The 21,971-nt window shown below is 45.4% G+C and overlaps 1 protein-coding gene across 5 annotated transcripts in view; it reads left to right on the plus strand.

The window, feature by feature from the left end:
• LOC142591083 (japanin-like-RS) overlaps window positions 1-21,971 on the plus strand; it is a 133,725-nt gene that overhangs the window by 77,190 nt on the left and 34,564 nt on the right. For 4 of the 5 annotated variants that reach the window (XM_075703453.1, XM_075703454.1, XM_075703457.1 and 1 more), the window contains 2 exons: window positions 4,559-4,629; window positions 18,536-18,634. In XM_075703453.1, the coding sequence (XP_075559568.1) occupies window positions 4,559-4,629; window positions 18,536-18,634 (170 nt within the window). The remainder of the gene's footprint in view (window positions 1-4,558; window positions 4,630-18,535; window positions 18,635-21,971) is intronic. The other variant, XM_075703458.1, reaches the window with a different exon arrangement.

Raw genomic sequence — 21,971 nt, forward strand, 5'->3', positions numbered from 1 at the left:
ATAAAAAAGCGACCCTGAGCGGTCGAATAAGGCGAAAAAAATCGACCCTCAAAGGGATAACCCATTCACTACGGGTGTGCAGTTCTGTTAATGGAACGGCCTCAAGCAAGGCACTAGAGCCGTCGATATTTCTTCGTGGTTATTACACTTGCACTGAAAATATGTACGTGGTAAGATGGAAGTCGGTGCTCTTTTGTAGTCATAACGACAAAATTTGCTATACCGTCTGACGGAACACATCGTGCGCACATACAAAGCAAGCATTTCTTCTTGCTTGCTTTGTATGCAGTTCTTTCTTGATTACAGATTAACCTAAGGATGAAGCTATGATAGCAATTGCAAGTACGCAAGGCATTTGCTTGCGCGCAGCGCAAAGAACGCTTCGGAGACTGTAAGATGTAATTAAGCACATTCGACGCGACTGAGGGCGCACCTATGCCGAAACTGCGTCGTTGGACCTCCAGCAGCACAAGTCGCGCGGTACCCTTTTGTGCTTCGCAAGCTTTCTTTCAGGCTTGCAAAAAAATATAGGCAGCACTTGCTGAGCGACAGACGACTACTGCATTGATAATTTTTAAAGCAAAAGCTTTACTAAACGTGTGGAGCCGAGCTTCGCCGTCGCCAGAAATTTGACTTGGATTTGACCACAGCTGCGCTGTAGCCTTGGCAACGCATCATGTGACTCTACTGCATTGATAATTTTTAAAGCAAAAGCTTTACTAAACGTGTGGAGCCGAGCTTCGCCGTCGCCAGAAATTTGACTTTGATTTGACCACAGCTGCGCTGTAGCCTTGGCAACGCATCATGTGACTCGCCGAGCTCCGCCGCCGCTTGGCGCATGTGCTCTCCGTAGCTGGGTCATCGACTGACCACGTGACGCCGCGCGCCTGGCTAAGATGAGCGCCGCGCTCGCCTAGTGAGTGCGAGCTTGGCCATGGATGAGAGCGAGGCTGGGCCGTCTTCTCTGTGCGTTGCGCTGGAGCAGCAGGCTTTCAGCCGCCGTCACCAAGCGGCATCTCACCACCCCGCGGATGTCGCCCGGCGAGCGGCTCCATTGGACAAGATCCGGAATGCAACGGCCATCGCACCGTCGAGATCAATCTAGCGACAGCGTTCGCGCCCTGTTTGTTTCTTCTTGAACGCTGCGCATGTTCGCGGCGTTTCTTTGCGTGTTTGGCGCTGGCGCTTTCCCTGTGGCACAACAGGTATCGCACCGTCGAACGATGCGTGCCTACCCAAGCCTAATCGCAGTCATGTCTAGCCACCCACCTAAGCACAGCCGTCATACCTGGTTCAACGATGATTGTATTCATAAGTATAACAGTTAGAGCTAAATCAAAGATTAACGAAGTGAAACTAAGACTTCATCAGGCCAAACCAAGTTTTCACTTTGCATATCGAGGCTTAGCTCAGCTAAGCCACAGCCAATATTCTTTTAGGTGGTCTGCAATTTTTTCCTCGTAAATTTTGCTCTGAACTTCATCTTTGAAGTGTTCATTCAATACTATATTTCAATGTATTCAATAGCAATCACTACACTATAGTAAGGTACAGTATAATTACGTGAAATACCGAAAAACAGTGTCAGAGTTGCTCCAAGCAACCGCAAACAATACCTTTGCCCTGTGCCGCTAGGAGGTACTGCAATATTTTTATACTATGTTATAGCATATTTTATACCATTAGTTATACTATTGAAAAAATGACGTGCTATATATATATATATATATATATATATATATATATATATATATATATATATATATAATATATGTATATATATATATATATATATATATATATAATATATGTATGTATGTGTGTGTGTGTGTGTGTGTGTGTGTGCTGGCAGAAACACACTGGAACAGACACTGGTGGCACTAGCTATGTTCGCCTCTAGAATTTAATAAGTTCCTAGGGCAGAGCGAGTGCGTTGGGTTGGACTTTGCATTATTGGAAGTTTAGCGGCAGTTTGAGTGTGAATTAGTCACTATATACCCAGAAATAATTTTTCATATTTCAACAGACTGACAAACGCGTTTGTGTGTATGAGTCCTGTATGAAAAATTTAAGTGTCAGCGCTTAGACATCAGAAAAGTTGGTGCAAGCCGCAAGTGTGCGGTGTGTGCACACTTCATAAAGGATGCCTGATACCCGTAAAGAATACTGGGTTAAACTGACCAAAGGAGTATTGCCTTCAAATCCAAAGTTGCACCGCGGGTCTTCTTGACAAGGACAAAACATCAAAAGGATTAGCCATGGTGCCTGCGATTTGGAATACTTGTTCTTAGAATTTTCGTAAGATTATTTTTACACCCACCTTCACCGCATCACTGTGTCAACACCAAACTTTATTCAGACATGCATTGAGAAAGCAATCTATTAGGCACGTACTATCGTATCTGGTTACGAGGAAAGCAATTTCTCAAGACGGTAATAATCATTTCTTGGACGCTTCCTATGAAGCGACAACTTAATCAGCGCCTGCCTAGACGAGGAGAAAACCTGACTCCATCTGTTGACGGTTCAGAAAGAAGCTCCCTTCGAGGTGGAAGCGGACGCCGCATTCTGCCGAACTGTTATGACCATCAAGGCCGGGATTTTTAACTCTCTACAGGATGACCGTCTGGGAGAGACACTAATTGACGCAAGGGGCCAACGGCGAAGGACTTTCGTGGAAACAGCGTCGACTTGAAGGGCGAAATTCCTAAGAAGCTTTCACGTCAGAATTCTTCGTAAGAGCATATCCCAACCGATCCCGATGCGGAACATATCGTAAACAAACGTAGCCAGTGTTGGGCCCGGGTTAGCTAATGGTCAACTAGTTGTTGCGACTCGGTGTCCGAGCGGCCATTATGGTTTCGTGGCTAGTGATGTGCCAGGTGCGGCGCACTTGAGTAGTCCGGGGCGATGTCCAAGAGATGTGAGAAACGGTTTATTTACATTTTTCCATGTTGAGAGTTTACACGTACTAGCGTGAGTGCATGAGCAGTAGCACATGCATGATTAGGCGCAAACGTACGAGTCGGAGCACACGTACATGTCGGAGCACACGTACCGCTAAAGAGCGCACTCTCACAATGCTAAATATGCACATTTTATGCTTTCTTTTTCTGTTGATCTCATCGGGGAAATTCACTGTTCTTTTTCATGGCCAACCAGAAACGTTGGACCGTCTGAAATATTCTACCCATGACGTCGCATCGTCCCACCGGGCTCCCCCTCCAATTTTGTACGTACGGCACCCTCTACGATGCAATGACGCGGCAAACTGGGAACATGAAGCCGAATTCGTTGTGCCCTTTCATAAATTAGTGATCCAATTGTGACTGTTTGTTAGTCAGTGATGGTCAATTCCTGACGCTCCGTTGGAGTGCCAGGGATGATTCCACGAGGGTGGGCGGTTGTGTCGCCTCGACGAGAGCGCCTTTGTTGGTGGGTCGCCACGGGGTCGGATCCACTCTCGTCCAGTCGGGCGCTCGTTTTGTCCATCAGCTTTGCTTGCGCTGGCATAGTATGGTACTTAAACGTCGTACGTAAGAGCACCTCCTGCCGCGGAGGAAGATCCCGACGCGTAGGGGCCAGCAGCCACTGCGCGCGGGATCGGCGTTTCAGAGACGTAATTTCCCTCCATTGTGACGAACGCTTTGTTCGCAGCACGTCGATTTCCTGTAGTCGTTCAGCAGGCCTTGTGGTGCTCTTGTGCATTTTCTCCCAGAGCCGGACTGGTGAAACTGCACTTGTAATCTCGTCTCGCAATCTCTTCGTCCCCTGATTGATGAGCAGTCACTGCAGGACTGTGTCATATGCACAACCACGCAGCAACCGACCATAAGGCCACCCACCACCGAGACAAACAGGAATTACAAAAAGAAAACTCGCTACTTCTTTGCTATCCCTTTTGCGCGTCGTCCACCCTAAAACACAAAAAAACATTGATTGGCTAAAGGCTTCAAGAACTGATACTCAAAATTAACTAACAATCAGCTACAAGCAAGCGATAATAAAAAAAAGACGTATGAAAAAAATACCAACACAAAATCGACAAGGAAACCAGAGTAAGCATGAGGCTTTCGCTACGGTAGAAACAATTACTCAGACCATATGAGTTGCCATTAGGTTCCTTCTTATAGCTAAGCGGCTCCAAGGCCGCTGCATATCGTGTCACATGGTACAAATAGGACGAAAAAAATGGTTTGTAAAGAATCGGGACCCTCTCCCAGTGACGTGTCCCGCATCTTAAAACTCTGGTTTTCCGAACTAACAATTCGCCTAGGTGGCGCGTGATTCTGAAGTGGTCACAAAAATGGAAACAACTGCGTATTTTTGAATGAGGCAATTCATTAAATGTCCGTCATCACTAAAAGTCAGTCATTACCGCTATCAGCAGTGTGATGCAGTCCCATGTTAATTCAGAGCAATCCTGCTGGAAACAAGGTTCTTGACATATGTTTTCTATGTTTAAAAGTAATATTGTAGTATCTTGGACATCGTTGAGTATTTCTAGCGCATGCTTCATTTCGACGTAAAATAAACTTTCATTTTTATTTATTTTTAGGGGCTTCAAGACGACCATTTACATTCCAGACAGCCCGATAATATTCAGCATTAATGTCGCTTATGAACCGGGTAAGATCGTATAATACGATTTCAATTGTGCAATTTTTGCATGCACTGTGACGACTTAGCATCGCACATGAGTATAGTGTTGGAGAAAACGGTTTAGTTTTAGTAAAATAAACTGCTTTTGCTAGCAAATATTTACTAAGAAGGCAAAGTTCAGACCTCATTTAAGCCAATTAAAACAATAAAAATCCTTTGATGTTTCTTGATGTCATTTGTGATATTTGATGCTCCCGTGTTCATGCAGTATATTACATTCGATTAATAGAACAATTTCATTTTAGTAATGCAATTTGCATCGTGATATGGTGACGTACCTTTGTTTATGTAGTTTATATATATATACTTAGGAGACTATTTATCAAATAAAATTTCAAATTTCTACCTGTTCCGTATAATTCTGACACACTGTGCAGTGAATCTTGGTCCGATCTGGTAGGCCCACAGAAGTAATGCCGACGTGGAAAATGAAACAGGTTTACGGTATTTGATATGGTTAATAACTGAGTGGAATGAATTTCGCCATTGTAAGGAAGTCTCAAAACGTTTCTTCGGTTCCCCACAGCAACTACCGGCGAAAAAGCTCATTCCCAGCGAAGGCTATAAGAAAAACGGGTGGCGGGGGCACAAACCTTCAGAATGGAGTCGGGAACAAAGTCGCTGTTTTTCACATAGACGAACATGAACGCCAGTGTTCGCGCATGAGCGCAAGTTACCCAGTTTGCTTGGCGGCGGAGAACAGCGTGGAATGTTTAATATCTTGCAACAATGCAACGAAGAGAGACTACCACGAGCGTCTTATCAGATTAGTGCCGCTAGGCCAGTCACTGCGGAAGCGTAGTTGACGGGAAGGGTAATACTGTGTCGTAGGTTGGAGTGCGCAACATGGTGAGGAACACCGCCTGTCATGACGGCACACAATGTATGCAACGGCGACGCAAAAGAACGTTACACCCCTCCCCCCAATTGCTACGCAGTCTAAAATTCTGATGGAAAGTACCGAAGTGTTCGAAGCCGACAGTATGCGTGTTATGATGCCGACATTGCGGTCAGTAGTACAGAAACATACCGCCATCCTCTAAAAAAATTTGGTGAGCTGCGCAACACCACTGGACGCCAAAACGGACAGCCGCAGCAGAGCATAATACCTTTGGACAGATACGAGTATGTTAAACGCAACCATGATGTGACAAATCAGGCACCTCCTCGTGACCTCACTAGTGACCAGCAATAAGTTATCAGTCAACCTTGAAGGTGTCTGACACTGTCCTATTTAGGAGCTACGTGTGCGCGTCCAGCGTTCGGGATGTCGTGAAGTTTGGAGCGTCTATACCATGGGAAACTGGGACGAATAACGAAACTTGTAACCCACGAGAATGAACAATGCGACGCCAAAGAGCTTCATTACAGACGGTTAGAATGCATCGGGAGCCATCAGTGAGATATAGAAGATCCACAAAACCACGCAGGATAGGGTCGTATCTTTGTCCGGTATGTTGTCTGATTGAGCTTCTATGGTGTCGCAAAAAACGCAAGAGAGGGATCCAAGTTGCAAGTGTGCTGCCACATACATGATCATCTGTAGTATAACCACAGTGGCACATGAGAAGCGTACTCGTTGGCTCTTTCAGTGATTAGAGCAATCACAGGGAGTAATGATCAGTCATGACGCCGAAAAGTAAGGGTTTACAAAGCTCCAAATTGCGCAAAGTGCTGACACCCTCTGATCAACTAATCACAGTCATGTCGGCATTCACCGTACATGACGTACGTTAAGGGACAGTCTTCCCGCAATACGAAATGTACCGTCAAACTTCTGTCGAGGAACTGCAAGCGGCATTTGCGCCGTAAAAGCTGTACTGATCCCCTGTGTTTCATGGTAGAACAAGCGCAATACCTAATAAACTGAGTAATTTTTTTACCGCGTAAGCTGTAATGCGTTCATTTCAATAACCGTTTAGGTTAATGATGGTATCCACCACCACTTCCGCCGTGGGTGAAAAAAAAAAAGAACTTTTTCACGCCCGAATCGAACTCGGGCCCGCTGTGTCGGTGTCAGTTACTCAGCCAAGCCAGAGCTCTCACGCATTCAGGGCGAAAATGCCTTAAATACGTTTGCTAGCACATGAAGGGGCATGCACTGTGACCTGCGCACCGTGTTACATCGATACGTGTACATTTGGAATTACAGATGCATATTATTACACAAGGTAGTAGCTGATGCACAGGCAGATGCACAGTGGTACGAGGTAGGTAAAGAAGGTTTGAGGAAGAAAAAGAAATTTAGGGAGACGTAATAAGAATGCCAGAAAAATATAAGCATTGTGCACGTAATTAAATCATGCTGGCTAGGTGAATTTGTCACCGCCACGGTTTAAAGAAAATGAGAATAAATTATTATCATCATCACTAGCGTCGTAGCATGCCACTTGGGAAATCAAGCTGGCTAGGGGACTACGTCACGGCTGCGTTTCAAAAGGGATGTAAATAAATCATCATCACTATTATTATCGTATCGTGCCACTTGCATTGTGATGTAAGATGCGTGCCGCGTATCGTCTGTACGTGCGCCCTTTGCATTGCAGTTCCACATTATTGCATCAGGTGTCACGCCATGTTTGAGTTGAATTGGTAGCAGTATAATATAGATGGAGAAGTCTTGAGGAAGAAGCAGAACACTATCGATATGTATACATATTTATGTAATGAAAACGTCTATTAAACACTTCAATAATCCAAGCAGACTAGGTGCTAGTCTCTCACCGTCCCATTTCAAAGAGAATGCCATTAAATCATCATTACCATCATTAGCATCGCATCGCGTCATTCGATAGGCGATGTGACATGAGCACCGAGTAGGGTCGATACGTACAAACCGTGCATTTTATTTCAGTTATATTACATCAGGTGTCTCGATATGCAGCAGTTGCATATGGCAGTTGCATGCTGCATGTTGCTTAACCTTTTCAACTCAAGCAGGCTAGGCGACTATTTGTCACCATTCCGTTTCGAAGGGGATGTTATAAACCACTATCATCGTCATCAACAGCAACGTAGTGCGCCACGGATCCAGGGATATGAAATGTGCGGCACGTCGTCTGAATACCTGTGTTTACTCTTCGGTGCACGTTAGGGCACCTCTTCGCAAGGTACAAACCACGGCTGCAGAAGCGAATAGCAGAGCTACGCGCGGCTTCAACCAGGCCCCATCAGGATTAGCAGACCACTGTGCAGAGAGCACCACAAGCGGAAGCTTGCCACAGACCTTGGGCGGACAGTTGAGATAGTTCTCCTGAAAAGAACACAAAGAGACCTAGCTGCGAAGACCCTGCAGTGCGTGGTACTAAAAAAGAAGCTCCTTCGGTGGAGCTCCTTTAGCTTACGCCGTGAATGTGCTGCCTGTGCCGCGCAGGCCTGTGACTTTTTTTAGTGTGTGTATGCAATTCATAACACCATGCTTTGGTACCTTTTGAATGAAGGCCAGCCGCCTTGACCCGCTTACCAGTGCAGGCGTTATTTTCTAGGATAGCTGATGGAGAGGGTAGTGCTGAGTCGTCTAGAGTGGTATCTGGTCTGAAATATATTCCCTTACACAATGGCTGCCATTGTATGTTACTTTATAGATAACGACTTGCGTGCATTGTTTATCTATCCTCGGTGCCCGTTATATTCTCCGGCTCGTCACAGCTGCAAGGTTACTGCTCCGAACAAGACGCTCCTTCAGCTAATGAAATTCTGTAATGTTTTTGCGAACCAACAAACAAATATTGTGGCAAGGAAAATTTTAGGGAGACATTGTATATGTAAGACTAAAACCATTCTTAAGATCAGAAAGCTAGAGATGCCTGCGGCTGCTAAAGCGAGCGCTGTAGTCGGGAAACCGAGAAATAACGTGCATATATGATAGCACCGGCGCGAACTTCAGCACTTATTCCATCAGTAAGCGCTAGTTGATTTACAACGTATAAATGTTCCTCCTGTTGCCCACATAACTAGAAATTTTTATTACAGAGGGATAGCATTCTTACGAACATAATTAAGTATACCTGTGCTGCTCGAGCCGACGCGAGTTAAGAGTTGGAACGCGCTGTTGCGGCTGATTGGCCAGATCCTACTACAGATAGCTGAGGATGGCGCGCACTTTCATCTTTGTGGCGCGGTATGAGTTGCCATCTCAAAGTGCATTGAGCAGTTTTAGTGCATAATTTATGGGACATGCACCACTGTGGAAGGCAGTAACATTACTGATGTACTACGAACTTCTTCCTCACGTCTCATTGGCTCTATTTCTCTATAGACGCAGCAGAGTGACCTTCCATAATCGCCATGAAGCTCTATTGGATGGCAGTAGATAGAAGTGTTGTGTCCGTCTCTGACAGCTGTAAAATCTGTAACTGATGTATCCACAAAATTTCCCACAACATGAAGTAGGTCGCTACTAGGTTTGGTGTGCCAGTTGTTTTCTGAGAGCCACGCAAGTCGGCTGGACAGTGTCCGCGCATAATCCGCGTTGACAAAAAAACAGGATGCCAGAAAAACCACACTAGACCATACGTGAAATGTGCGACGGGTGTTATGTATGAGATACCGCTTAAATGTGGGTAATCCTACTTGGGAATAGCGGGGTGATGTGTCAAAGACCGGAGCCGGGAGCATGAAATATCCATAATTAACAAAGGTAATGCGCATTTACCTGCGCATTGCATGGTTTGCTTGCTTACTGCGTGAGAACTTTTAGAGGCATATCACACAAAAGAGAGAGGCACGAGTTGTATTTGTGATACCTCTGTTTTTCTGTTTGACAAGGAGATGCCGCTGTTAAAAACGTCACTATAATCGCTCTAGACAACATTGATGTACGCATACGAATTTGCTGATTTAGAATAAAATCTGACCCGGCTCTGAGGTTAGAATAAAATCAGTTGAAGTTTAGCGCTCGACTTGTTTTTGCTTGCCCTCCTAACTCTTTATTTTTCTATTGGCGCAACAATTTATTGATTAGATCTCAATGAACTCGCCCAGCAACAAATTTTGCTCAACTACACCTCATAAATGGAGCGATTATTCACCGAAGTGTGTGTTTCAGTTGACAATGGGAGTACTTTGGCTTTAATAATTACCGGGGCTGCAGTGTCTGGTATTACCCTGTTTTCCGAAATTGTCTTAGACAAAAAGTTTTGTTTTCTTGGTCGCGGAACGCTACCTTCCCTGGAGTTGGCGGGAAAATGTTATGCACACTTGATAGTTTGTTTTGTTTCGGTTATGATGGGGCACCAGGTACTTCGGAGTGAATTTAAAGTGCTTGAACGCGCAACGCATGACACTATTTTAGGGATGGATTTCTTACGTGAGTGGGGGGCAGCTTTGGATTGTGGCAATGGCGCGATTTCTCTTCGCCGCGACGCGCAAACTGCAATGACAGATAACAGCAGCGAATCCGTGGACGTTCTCTCCTTGTCAGAGGATGTGTGTTTGCTCCCTCATACTGCAATGTCAGTAGCTGTCAGCACTTGCACCCTCTTACAGGTTCCTGCTGTGATTTAGCTGAGCCCGATTTTATCAACACGCTCATGAAAATGTTATATTCCCTCGCTTTTCCTTTGTCACCAGTGATGGTTGTACTCGTTTGTGGACAGTGAATGTTTCAACCCAATTCATAACTTTGCCGCTAGAACTTTAACGGCAAGCTTTTACGAACAAGCCTTTGCCAGCGCCGAGAGTGTCGAAATGCCAGCTGCTGGAAAGAAATCCAATACTGATTGCAGCCATAATTGTGCTGACATTAAGCGCATGATAAACAAGTCGCTTCCTTCTAGGGAGTACTGTCCGATTCGAGGAGGGCCCGCTTGCTACACCACAGTGTTTCATTTTGCTCAAGACCAAAGAGCGTCCCATACCCAATCGGCGTCTCGTATGCAACACCGCAGCCATGCAGCGCAAGCGACACCAATTCGTGAGAAGCCTTATCGCGTTTCACTTTCAGAGAGAAAAGTCATCGCCGAGCAGGTCGAAGAAATGTGATGGGGGGAATTGATGCTGGGATCATGTAGCCTCTGGGCTGCTCCTGTGATCCTAGTCAAGAAAAAAAAGACAAGTAATGGAGATTCTATGAGGACCGTCGCCGCCTAAACACCTTCGCAAAAAAATATGTGTGCCCCTTCGCACGAATAGATGGTGCCGTAACCTTCCTTCACTCCGCTTCGTATTTCCCTTCTGTCGATTTACGGTCTGGGTACTTGTAAATTCCAATCCACCTCTCAGTCAAGGAGAAGAAAGCCTTTGTAACGACTGGTGGTCTCTTTGAGTTCAACTTTATGCACTTTGGCTTATACAACGTTCCAGCGACATTATAGCCATTTATGGGTACACTGATCCACGGACTCAAATGTGAAATTTGCCTGTTCTATTTAGACGACATCATATATCGGACCGGACATTTCACAAGCACAATCAGCGCCTGTCTGTCGTTCTTGACTGTATTGAGCAACCTGACCTTATCTTAAATTCCAAAAAATATAATTTCAGTGAGCGACAAGCCCTCGTACTAGGCTTACTCGTCGACAAAAACGGCATACGACCAGACCTCGAAAAAATAGCGTTGGGGAGCGACTTTCAAAAACCACAGATGATGAAAAACCTGCGAAGGTTTTTCGGCCTTCGGTCATATATCCGGTGGTTTATCAAGAATTTCGCACAAATCGCCTCGGACCTCACGTCTTTCCTTCACAAAGACTACCCATTTAAGTGGACTGTTGATTGCAAGTATGCATTTCAACAGCTGAAAATTTTCTTGACTCCTGGACTCGTTCTGTGGCCTTTTGATCCGGAGGCGTCAACTGAGCTGCATACTGACGCCATAGGTGTTGCTGTTGGTGCTGTGCTTGTTCAGACCTGCAGTGGTCGCAAGCGTGTCAATGCTTATGCTAGTCGGGGCACTTACAAAAGCTGAGAGAAACTACACCGTTACTGAACTCGAGTGTCTAAAATTCTTCGTCACCATTCAGAATTTCCGTCCGTACATGCAAAGCCACGCATTAACGATAGTGACTGACCACCTTTGACTCTGTTGGCTCGTTGGGCGGCACGACCCGCCTTGCCGGCTGGCCCGCTGGGCGTTCTGCCTTCAAGGTTACAGCTTTTCCGTCAACTACACGAGCGGACGATGTCACACGAATGCTGAGTGTCTGTGCCGTCTGCCATCGCCACATGCTTAGGATGACGATTATGGCTTCGATGACTATCTAGTATATATATCTACCGAGTTTCTGGACCTGATTGCCTTCGAGAGCGAGTAACGTTGCGACTCTACCTTTACATCCCTATGGGCAGCAGCACGCCAGTGAGCAGGAACAACACCGTTTGCTTTGCGTAAAAATTTGCTGTAAAAGAAATGACTCGGCAGATGGTCCTGCATTGCTTCTAGTTGTCCCCGAAGACCTGCGCTCTTCTGTCCTTCGTTTCATACATGTAGATATCATAATTGAGCACCTTGGCTTCGCACGTACACTACAGCGACATCCCCAGATATTTTACTGGCCCAATCTCTGACAAACGTTGAAATAGGCGCCATGTGTGCTGTTGGCCAGCTCCACAAGCAAGCGGCGAAATCTCCGGCAGGATATTTTCAACCAGGTAGCAACCAAGGCCACCGACATTGCCCTTTGAAGAAGTCAGCATCGACTTACTCAGCCCAATTCCAAAGACGTCAGCTGGCTATCGCTGGATTATAGTATGCGTCGATTATCTTACTCACCACATATAAATGGCGGCACTTGGAGCTGCCATTGCACGGGATGTCTCTTCTCTTTTGTTGCATCGCGTCACAGCGCGCCAAGGGTTGTCATCAGCGGCCATTCACCGCCCGCATTGTTGAAGAACTTCCAGGGTTTTGTGGTTCAGCATATCTTCAATCCACTCCTTACCACCTGCAAACTAACGGCTTCATGGAGCAGGCGAATCGAACACTTAACAGAAATCAATTTAGGTCATCGCTGGCCACAAAAATGGGGACTCCGTCTTACCTTTTGTAGCGTACACGTACAATACTGCCAAGCATGAAATGGCTGGATATTCGCCATTATTTTTTCTGTACACACGCGCTCCACAGTGTTTTCTAGGCATTATTATCCCTTTATCTCGTCAAGAAGGTTCTTCAATTGCGCCATGTGTCATGCTGAGGAAGCACGTCAACTGGCACATTTTAGGACATTGACCTCAGAACGCCACAGCAAGACTCGCTACAATGCGCCGAACAGATATGGAGATATGACCGAATCAGTCATATCTTCAAGTTGGATTCCTTTTGCCATCGCGAATGTGAAGAGTCCGACCCCCGACCTTCGGTGGGAATTGAGCCAACTTGGAGATATGGGTGAACGGGCCATATTTACAAGTTGTATTCTAATTGAAATTGCGAAGGTTGACAGCCTAACCCATGAACTTTGGGAGAATCAAACGCACAACTCAACACGGATATATGTGCGAACCGGCTTCTCCAAGTTGGATTCCAGTTAACATCATAAAAGGCGAGAGCAGTACCCACTACCTATGCTGTTAATAAAGCGGAATTGAATTAAAACACCCTTAACATGGATAGTTTATTAAGGCACTCGAACCCACGGGCTTTGGTGGGAGTCAAGCATACATGAATAAACGGGCGAAACGGCCATACCTAAGCTGGATATGTATTCACATAGTGGTGGTCAAAGGCCGAGCACATTACATTTGGTGTTAGGGAGAAGGTAAATATACAGTTATTAAGATAGCGGTAATTAAGGCACGCGAACCCACTCCCTTTTGTGGGAGTCTTTAAATTCTATCATGTGAAGGAAAATTGCGACAGAGCATTGACCGACGAGTTGCAGAGGTTGAACAAATATCGCCCACAGACCGACCACAATCAAGACAATTAATGAACTGGCAAGTGAAGCACCAACCGCAGTGGTATGCGTCAACGTGTCATCTCTGCCAAAACATTCACAAGCTATTATGTACGACATCAACCCTAACGAAAGCACACATGTTGTGCTTGACATAATGTCACGCTACGTGTGTGGCGTACAAGGACATGACAACACTGCGTCAGGCATAGCCACCTGCGTTAGACACAGTTCATGCAACACTCGTGGATCTGAATGTTTAGTTGGACATCGGCGAAATATTTGCAGTGTGATTGTGGGCTGGTGTAATTGTCGTCTGCGCTTGCTTGACACCTAATTTGTTAGAAAAACAGCAGGTAGCTTTGTGTCCTGAAATATGCTGCGTGAAATGCGCCACTACCCAATGAATATGACCGGTGATCTCAATAATAACGCCCAGACAAACAAATGCAGCATTTCTCAAGCGCATGCTAACCCTTCTGGTCTCGACCTTGTCGCGCCAAAACAAGTCGTGTCAGCGATTTCAAGAACTTCCATGGATTTCGCTTCCACAATGAAAAGTCCATAAAACATATCAAGTACGCCGGATGCCACTTCACGGATTGCAAGGCCATTTTAGTGTCCATGGATCCTGAACTACCGCCGCGCTCACCAAGTGACGAAGTGCAGTCAATAGATTTGCATCCGTCTGATGATGAAATACGAGGTCTACGCGTTAAGCACTATGTTAAAACACGACAAAAGCATTCAGTGAACCTGCGTATCGGTTTAATGGTGTTCGTAGACTTTCCACCTCCTTTCTAACTTCCCACAAATCACGGAAACTAGGCGCAAATTCCTAGTTGACCGAAAAAGAGAATAAGATAAATCCTAGTTTAGAGAAAACAAGGAATATGAATTTGCAAGACCTTCAAGTGAGAATGAATGTCTCATGAGTGCGCTCACTTGCGCCTTCATCCTCTTTTCAATATAGTCAAAAGTATTAAGAACGACGTATATGAGTTGGTTCCACTCTTCAGACGAGAACCGCCGACGTCATATCGCTTCAAGAGACGGGGACGACACCAACACTCGCAGGATACACGTGTTACGAGACTCAAGAGAAAGGAAGAACGGCAACCCTAGTCAGCAAGGCACTCATCGCCATAAGCCACGACAGGATAGCCGACACCGACGTAGAGCACGTGATTGTAGAAATTATACCAAAGAAGAAAAGAAAGAGGGGCAGTATATTTATTGTAAATGCATACAGCCCCCCGAAACAGAGGAAGGCAAAATTCTACGAGCTTTTCCATGGCGCACGCAAACTATCGAAAGACAGCACGCTAATCATTTTAGAAGACTTTAGCGCCATGGACAAAAGCTGGGGATACCAAACAGCAAACCCAAAAGGCAAAACGCTAGCGGAGGCAGCAGAGAACACCGACTGCAACCTCCTCACAGACCCAGACACTCCAACCAGAATCGGAAACAGCGTTAGTACCGATACCTGCCCCGACCTCACGTTCATACGAGGAGCGGAACAAGCAGTGTGGGAGAACCTGTTAGAGAACCTGGGTAGTGACCACTACATACTCAAGACGCAAGTAACTTCGGACAGGCTAAGGCGTCAGCTGGGATCGGCAAAAATTACGGACTGGAGCGCTTTTCGAGACGCATGCGATAGGAATCTCGCCGAGAACGGGATCCAATCGATAGAAGAGTGGGGGAAAATGCTCATTGAAAAACAGCGCAAGTACACCAAAGAAATCGCGCGAACGACGGAGACGCCCGAGGTAGACGCCAGACTGCTCAAGCTGTGGGAAGCTAGACGCGGGCTCACCAAGAGGTGGAAGAAACAAAAATACAACAGGAAGCTAAAGATAAAGATCGCAGAAGTCACAGCGAAAGCAGAGGAGTACGCGGCGCAATTGGCAAGGCAAAATTGGCAGCAATTCAGTGACTCCCTCAACGGAACTTTGAACACAGCGAGGACGTGGCATATCCTCAAGGCTCTCATAGATCCGACCAAGACCAAGGCAGAAAACAACAAAACCATCTACCGGTTCATCCACCAGTTCGAGGGACCAGACTCGGAACTCCTGGAGAAGGTACGCGTTAAATGCTTCGGGGACACAAACCCAGCAGCTTACGCAGAGCGCTACGTTAACCTGGACAGACCCATCACGCGAGAAGAGGTCTACGCAGCGATTCAAAACACAACCAGAAACACAGCCACGGGTGCAGACAAGATAAATAACGCACTCATCCGCAACCTCAGTAAAGAGTTAGTCGCAGAATTAACCGACTTTCTCAACAAACACTGGGAAGCTGAGACCGTTCCCGAGGAGTGGAAGCATGCGGAGGTAGTGATGATTCCTAAACCGGGCAAGAAACTGCAAATTGAGAACCTCAGACCGATCTCGCTCACACCGTGCCTGGGAAAACTGTACGAACGAGTGGTGACGCTGAGACTACAACAGTACATGGAGGACAACGAACTGTATCCCCACAGCATGTTTGGATTCAGAGCAAAATTATCGACCCAAGACGTACTGCTTCAAATCAAAGAAGAAGTACTCGGGAACGTCCCCAGGAGTGGGGAGAATATAATAATGGCATTGGATATCAAGGGGGCTTTTGACAATGTAAGCCACGAAGCTATCCTCACGGGCATGAACGACCTGAACTGCGGGAGGAGAGTCTACGGCTACGTCAAAGCCTTCCTTTCAAACAGAACGGCAACGATTGGCCTCGGAGGGCTCCGATCAGAGAAGTTCCTTACTCCAAACAAAGGGACGCCTCAAGGGTCGGTCATCTCCCCCACGCTTTTCAACATAGCAATGATTGGCTTGGAAAAACAGTTAAATGAAATCGACGGCATACACCATGCCATGTATGCCGACGACATCACCATCTGGGTTAACACAGGCTCGCTCAGACAGAAAGAAGAGAAGTTACAAGAGGCAGCCACCTGCGTAGAGGACTACGTCAGAGCAAGAGGGCTAGCCTGCTCCACTGAGAAGTCCGAGCTGCTGAGAGTTTGGAGAGGAAAGCAAAACCGCACAGTCCCCACCAGCGACGAGTTAAAGCTCCACGTCTACCTCGAGGGGAAGCCGATACCGGAAAAGACGCTCATCAGAATCCTGGGGATGTGGATACAGTCAAACCAACGCTGCACCCACACGCTCGCCCTACTCAAGGCATCCACCCTACAAGTGGCCCGCATGATCACGCGCATCTCACACAGACGCCACGGCATGCGAGAGGAGGACACACTCAAGCTGGTCAGAAGATTGGTCGTCAGCCGAGTGGCATACACCCTTCCATACTACAATCCCATCAAGAGTGAGGTACAACAGGCGGACGCGATTCTACGCAAAGCCTACAAAACCGCACTCCACCTTCCCCACAACACCTCAACCGAAAAGCTCCTAGCCTTAGGACTACACAACACCTTCGACGAATTGAAAGAGGCGCAACTAGTCTCCCAACAACGCAGACTACAGCAGACCCCATCTGGCAGGGAGCTCCTGAAGAAACTAGGCTGCGCCGATCAACTTCAAGAGATACAGAGGACCGAAACAATTCCGGACGAGTATCGCAACACACTGAAAGTAGCACCCATACCCCGGAACATGGATCCCAACCTACACAAAGCACGCAGAGAAGCGAGGGCTGAATACCTACAAAAGACACTAGCACCCCAAGAAACGACAGTATACGTGGACGCATCCCCGTACGCCAGAGCAGCGGGGCAGAGCAACAGCAACGCGGTAGCAGCGGTGATTGATTCGAACCTACGCGAGATCACCAGCGCATCACTACAAGGCTGTACGATAGTCGAGGCTGAAGAAGCGGCCGTCGCTCTAGCGGCAGCGGAGGGATATCGGTCTAAACGGTCTCTAACAATCCTTACAGACTCGCAAACAGCGTGCCGCAACTGCCTACGCGGCAGAATAGGGCACGGAGCGCTCCGCATACTCCGCTCCGGAGACCCCATAACAGAACGACAAACAAAAGAAGAACCAATTAGGCATACGATAGTATGGACGCCGGGACACACGGGAGTGGCAGGGAACCAAGAGGCGGACAGGATAGCTCGAGGGTACACTTATTACCGAGCATCCAACATAGGCGACCTCGAGGAGACCGAACCTGTACCCCAAGACTATTCGGCGATACTAAATTACTACAAGGGCTGCAGAAAGCGGTATCCACCACCGCACAACTCCCTTAGCAGAGAGGACTCTGTCGCGTGGAGGCAGCTACAAACGGGCTCGTACCCGAACCTAAACGTACTCAGCAAAATTTATCCCACACAATACAATGACAAATGCCCCTGGTGCCACGAAACACCCACGCTGTATCACATAACGTGGGCATGCCAGAAGATAGACGTGGTACCCGTTATACCAAACCCGAGTGCGGAGCAATGGGAGGGAGTGCTCTCCAGCGATCGCCAGGTCGACCAAGAAGGTCTGATTCGGCGAGCACAACTGGCAGCAGCATCCAGCGGAGCCCTGGACTAAGGGCAACCGACCGTTGTGCTAGAAGATGGACGATTCCATCTGAAGACCGCAGAAGACCAGTGAATCTAGAGCTGATAAAGTTTTTCACTCACTCACTCACTCCACTCTTCAGAGCACTAGGACAGAACAAGAATGACATAATTGACTACAAAATATTCATCCAGCGAGATGTGTTATACACATCTTTTATTTTATTGCAAAACCACATATACAATTCAATATATACATTTTTCTTAAATTATGTGATTTTACGTGCCAAAACCACTTTAAGATTATGAGGTACACCGTAGTGGAGGACTCACCGGGGGTACATTAACGTGCACCTTAATCTAAGTACACGGGTGTTTTCGCATTTCGCTCCCGTCAATGTGCGGCCGCCGAGGCCAGGATTCGATCCCGCGGCATCATGCTCAGCAGCCCAACACCATAGCCATGGCTGCTCTTTCAATATTTGTCGCTGAAAAATAAAAGGTGCTGTATTCTGATCGGCGATGAAAGAAATATCGCTTTATGTATGTGCAGAAGCCTTGGCGAAACAATACAACGCATTGTCTCGGTACCATATAATTTATTACGATGACGACACCATGATACTGGCTAATAATGTCCCAGGTGTGCAGGGTGAGTGAATTTTGTATACTAATTTAACTATGATAAAAAGGTTATTTTCACCTTGATAGCAGGCACTTCTTGCGGTAGTACCATAATTTGGGTATCACTAGAATTATGGCGGCTTTATAATTTCCGTTATATTTTCATCATACGAAAGCTTTGTTGTCAGTAAATCTGATGTTCTTCATGATAGATTATATATCGCTCTATATTATTTAGTGTTTGATATTAGTATCTCCAATCTCTTTTTTTCCTTATTTATTTATTTACGTATAGTGCTGCCCTAATATAGGAGGAAAGCACGAGTGAGAAACGTTACACAATATCAGTAGAAGATTATATATAAATAGAAAAAAAATATTAGACCAAGATTTACTGAAAAGCAAACTCATACAAAAAAGAATAATAATACAGATGAAGCAATATACATGATAGCAAGGCGTTTGCCAGTGGCGACTGAGAACTGTTTGAGTGGTGAGGTATGAGTGTTAGCTCGCAGAGAATCCCAAGCATCATCTTTATATCTTTTTTCAAAGCGTCTTCTCCAATTCCAATCCATGCACCCCTAGAGCCACTCAGTTTCTTGATGGAGAAGCACATTTTGTTTCTTAAGCCGGGGTATTTTCAATGTTACTGAACTTAAAAACAACAAAAGAAACATGTTGGCCAGGCAACATTCCGAACATTCTTCTACGACTTTATGCTGAATCAGTTGTAAAGCTCTTGTGCGTGATGTTTCAAGCATAATTAAGAACTGGGGAATTGCCAGATGACTGGAAGACAGCCCGAATCGTTCCTGCAACCAAGAAAGGGTATTTTTTGCTGTTACCTATCGCCAAATTGACCTAATTTCATCATGATATAAATAAATGAGCACGTCATTCTGAATGACATAAATGAATTCTTAAATCGGCACTCTACTATATCCAAATTTCAACATTGTTTTCGTAAAAGATATTCAGCAGTAACCCAATTAATAACAATTCTTCATTCGGTCGCACTTACCCTACAGAGCAATGGTGTCTATCCTTAGACACCATATCCTTAGATTTTAGCAAAGCTTTTGATAAAGTGCCTCATGATCAGTTAATTTTAAAGCTAAAAACGATTGGCGTTCCTGAGGCATTAGTTATCTGGACTCCATACTAGTCAACTTACCGTAAGCAGTATATTTCAATTAATGAAAAAGAGTGGGATGGTCTCGCAGTCACTTCTGGTGTGCCTCAAGACAGTATACTACGCCCATTATTATTTCTCATTTATATTAAGGACATTGGAGACACATGTTGTTCCTGGTGCTTGACTAAAAAGCTGTATACGTCTTACGCTTCATTTATTCCGAGGTATCGGGCATTACGTTCACTAGTTTGGACTTGTATCAGCGAATACAACAGATCCTCCAACACGCGTCTGGAAGCGTGACTTTGTATATGAGTGGGAAAATTTCCTGGCTCATTAAACTCGAGAAGTTGCTTTGCGAGGAGTGCTGTCCGATAGAGAGCATATTTGGATCTCCTGTTCGAATATTGTTGCGCCAAAAAGAGCTGCAACTTCGGATCAGGGAGCGCTCCAGATAAGCCACCGCAATTCAAAATTAGGCTGTCGAGAAAGGAATTGCAAATAAATATAGCACCCATCTTTCTTTTTCACACAACTACAGACGGGACGCTGACATATTTGTCTTTGTTGTTGATGTAGCAACGCATAAAAAATATATGGGGTGGTTGGGGTACTACTTTTGGACATTGTATTTTTTTAGCACAGGCATGCATTCCCGTCCAGTCAAACTCTTTTTCGTCACCTTCTTTTAATGCGCTGACGTTCTTTCGATATTTCGCAAGCTTTCTCGGTGCTATCTATCTATCTATCTATCTATCTATCTATCTATCTATCTATCTATCTATCTATCTATCTGTCTATCTGTCTATCTGTCTATCTATCTATCTATCTATCTATCTATCTGTCTATCTATCTGTCTATCTATCTGTCTATCTATCTATCTGTCTATCTATCTATCTGTCTATCTATCTATCTGTCTATCTATCTGTCTGTCTATCTGTCTGTCTATCTGTCTATCTATCTATCTATCTATCTATCTATCTATCTATCTATCTATCTATCTATCTGTCTGTCTATCTGTCTGTCTGTCTGTCTGTCTGTCTGTCTGTCTGTCTGTCTGTCTGTCTGTCTGTCTGTCTGTCTGTCTGTCTGTCTGTCTGTCTGTCTGTCTGTCTGGTCGGGTCTGGTCTGGTCTGGTCTGTTTTTATTTTATTATTTATCTATCTATCTATCTATTTTTATTTTATTATTTATTTATTTATTTATTTATTTATCTATCTATTTATCTGGCTATCTATTTTAATTATTTGTTTATTTATCTATTTATCTGGCTATCTATTTTTAATTATTTGTTTATTTATCTATTTATCTAGCTATCTATTTTTAATTATTTGTTTATTTATCTATTTATCTAGCTATCTATTTTTAATTATTTGTTTATTTATCTATTTATCTAGCTATCTATTTTTAATTATTTATTTATTTATCTATTTATCTAGCTATCTATTTTTAATTATTTATTTATTTATCTATTTAGTTATTTATTTATTTAACAAACCGTTCTCCCACCTACATGAAACACTGGCCAGTCGGTGGTTGAACGATTACCCCATTGGGATCCTGTATTGAGGTAACAGCGCTCGAAACTGACCGTCAGACCAACATGCCCCACTGAGTATGTGTAAATGTACATATATAGAGAGAGACAACTTTAGTCGTCAGAGTGGGGCGCTAATTCATAGGCTTGTCAGGACTGCCAGATGGCCACCAGGCGATGCGTGTCGGCAACCTCTTCGGCTCACCTCCACGACTCGGAGTTGCACGTCCGCGCTGGAGCTAAGCAGCACTTCCTTCCACGATGAATATAAGTGAGAGACCAGGGGATCGGGCGAAGGGGAGTCCTCCTCACAGTCCCAGAGTATGTGACTTAGCGAAGCTAGCTCGTCGCACAGGTGAAAGCAGGGGCTTGCTATGTCCGGGTAAATTTTCGAATATACGTTGGGGTTCGGGTATGAGTTCGTCTGTAACCTGCACCAGGTGATCTTCTGACGCCTGTATAAGTTACTGTGCGGTATGGGCCTAGTGTGTCGTGTAAAACGTTAATATCAAGTTATCTCGAGACATGAGTGCAGGACTTCGTTTGAGGTCTCTGGTTCCGGCAAGCCCTCCGCTCGGCTGAAGAATCCTCGAGCATGTTGGTGGGCCGCATCGTTCCTTGGATTCCTCACGTGAACCTAGAAACATATCAACTCTATTGAGTGTGGTTCTTCTCTGTTGTGTAGTGATT

This window comes from Dermacentor variabilis, chromosome 8, assembly GCF_050947875.1.
Source record: "Dermacentor variabilis isolate Ectoservices chromosome 8, ASM5094787v1, whole genome shotgun sequence".
NCBI classification, from domain to species: Eukaryota; Metazoa; Arthropoda; class Arachnida; order Ixodida; family Ixodidae; genus Dermacentor; species Dermacentor variabilis.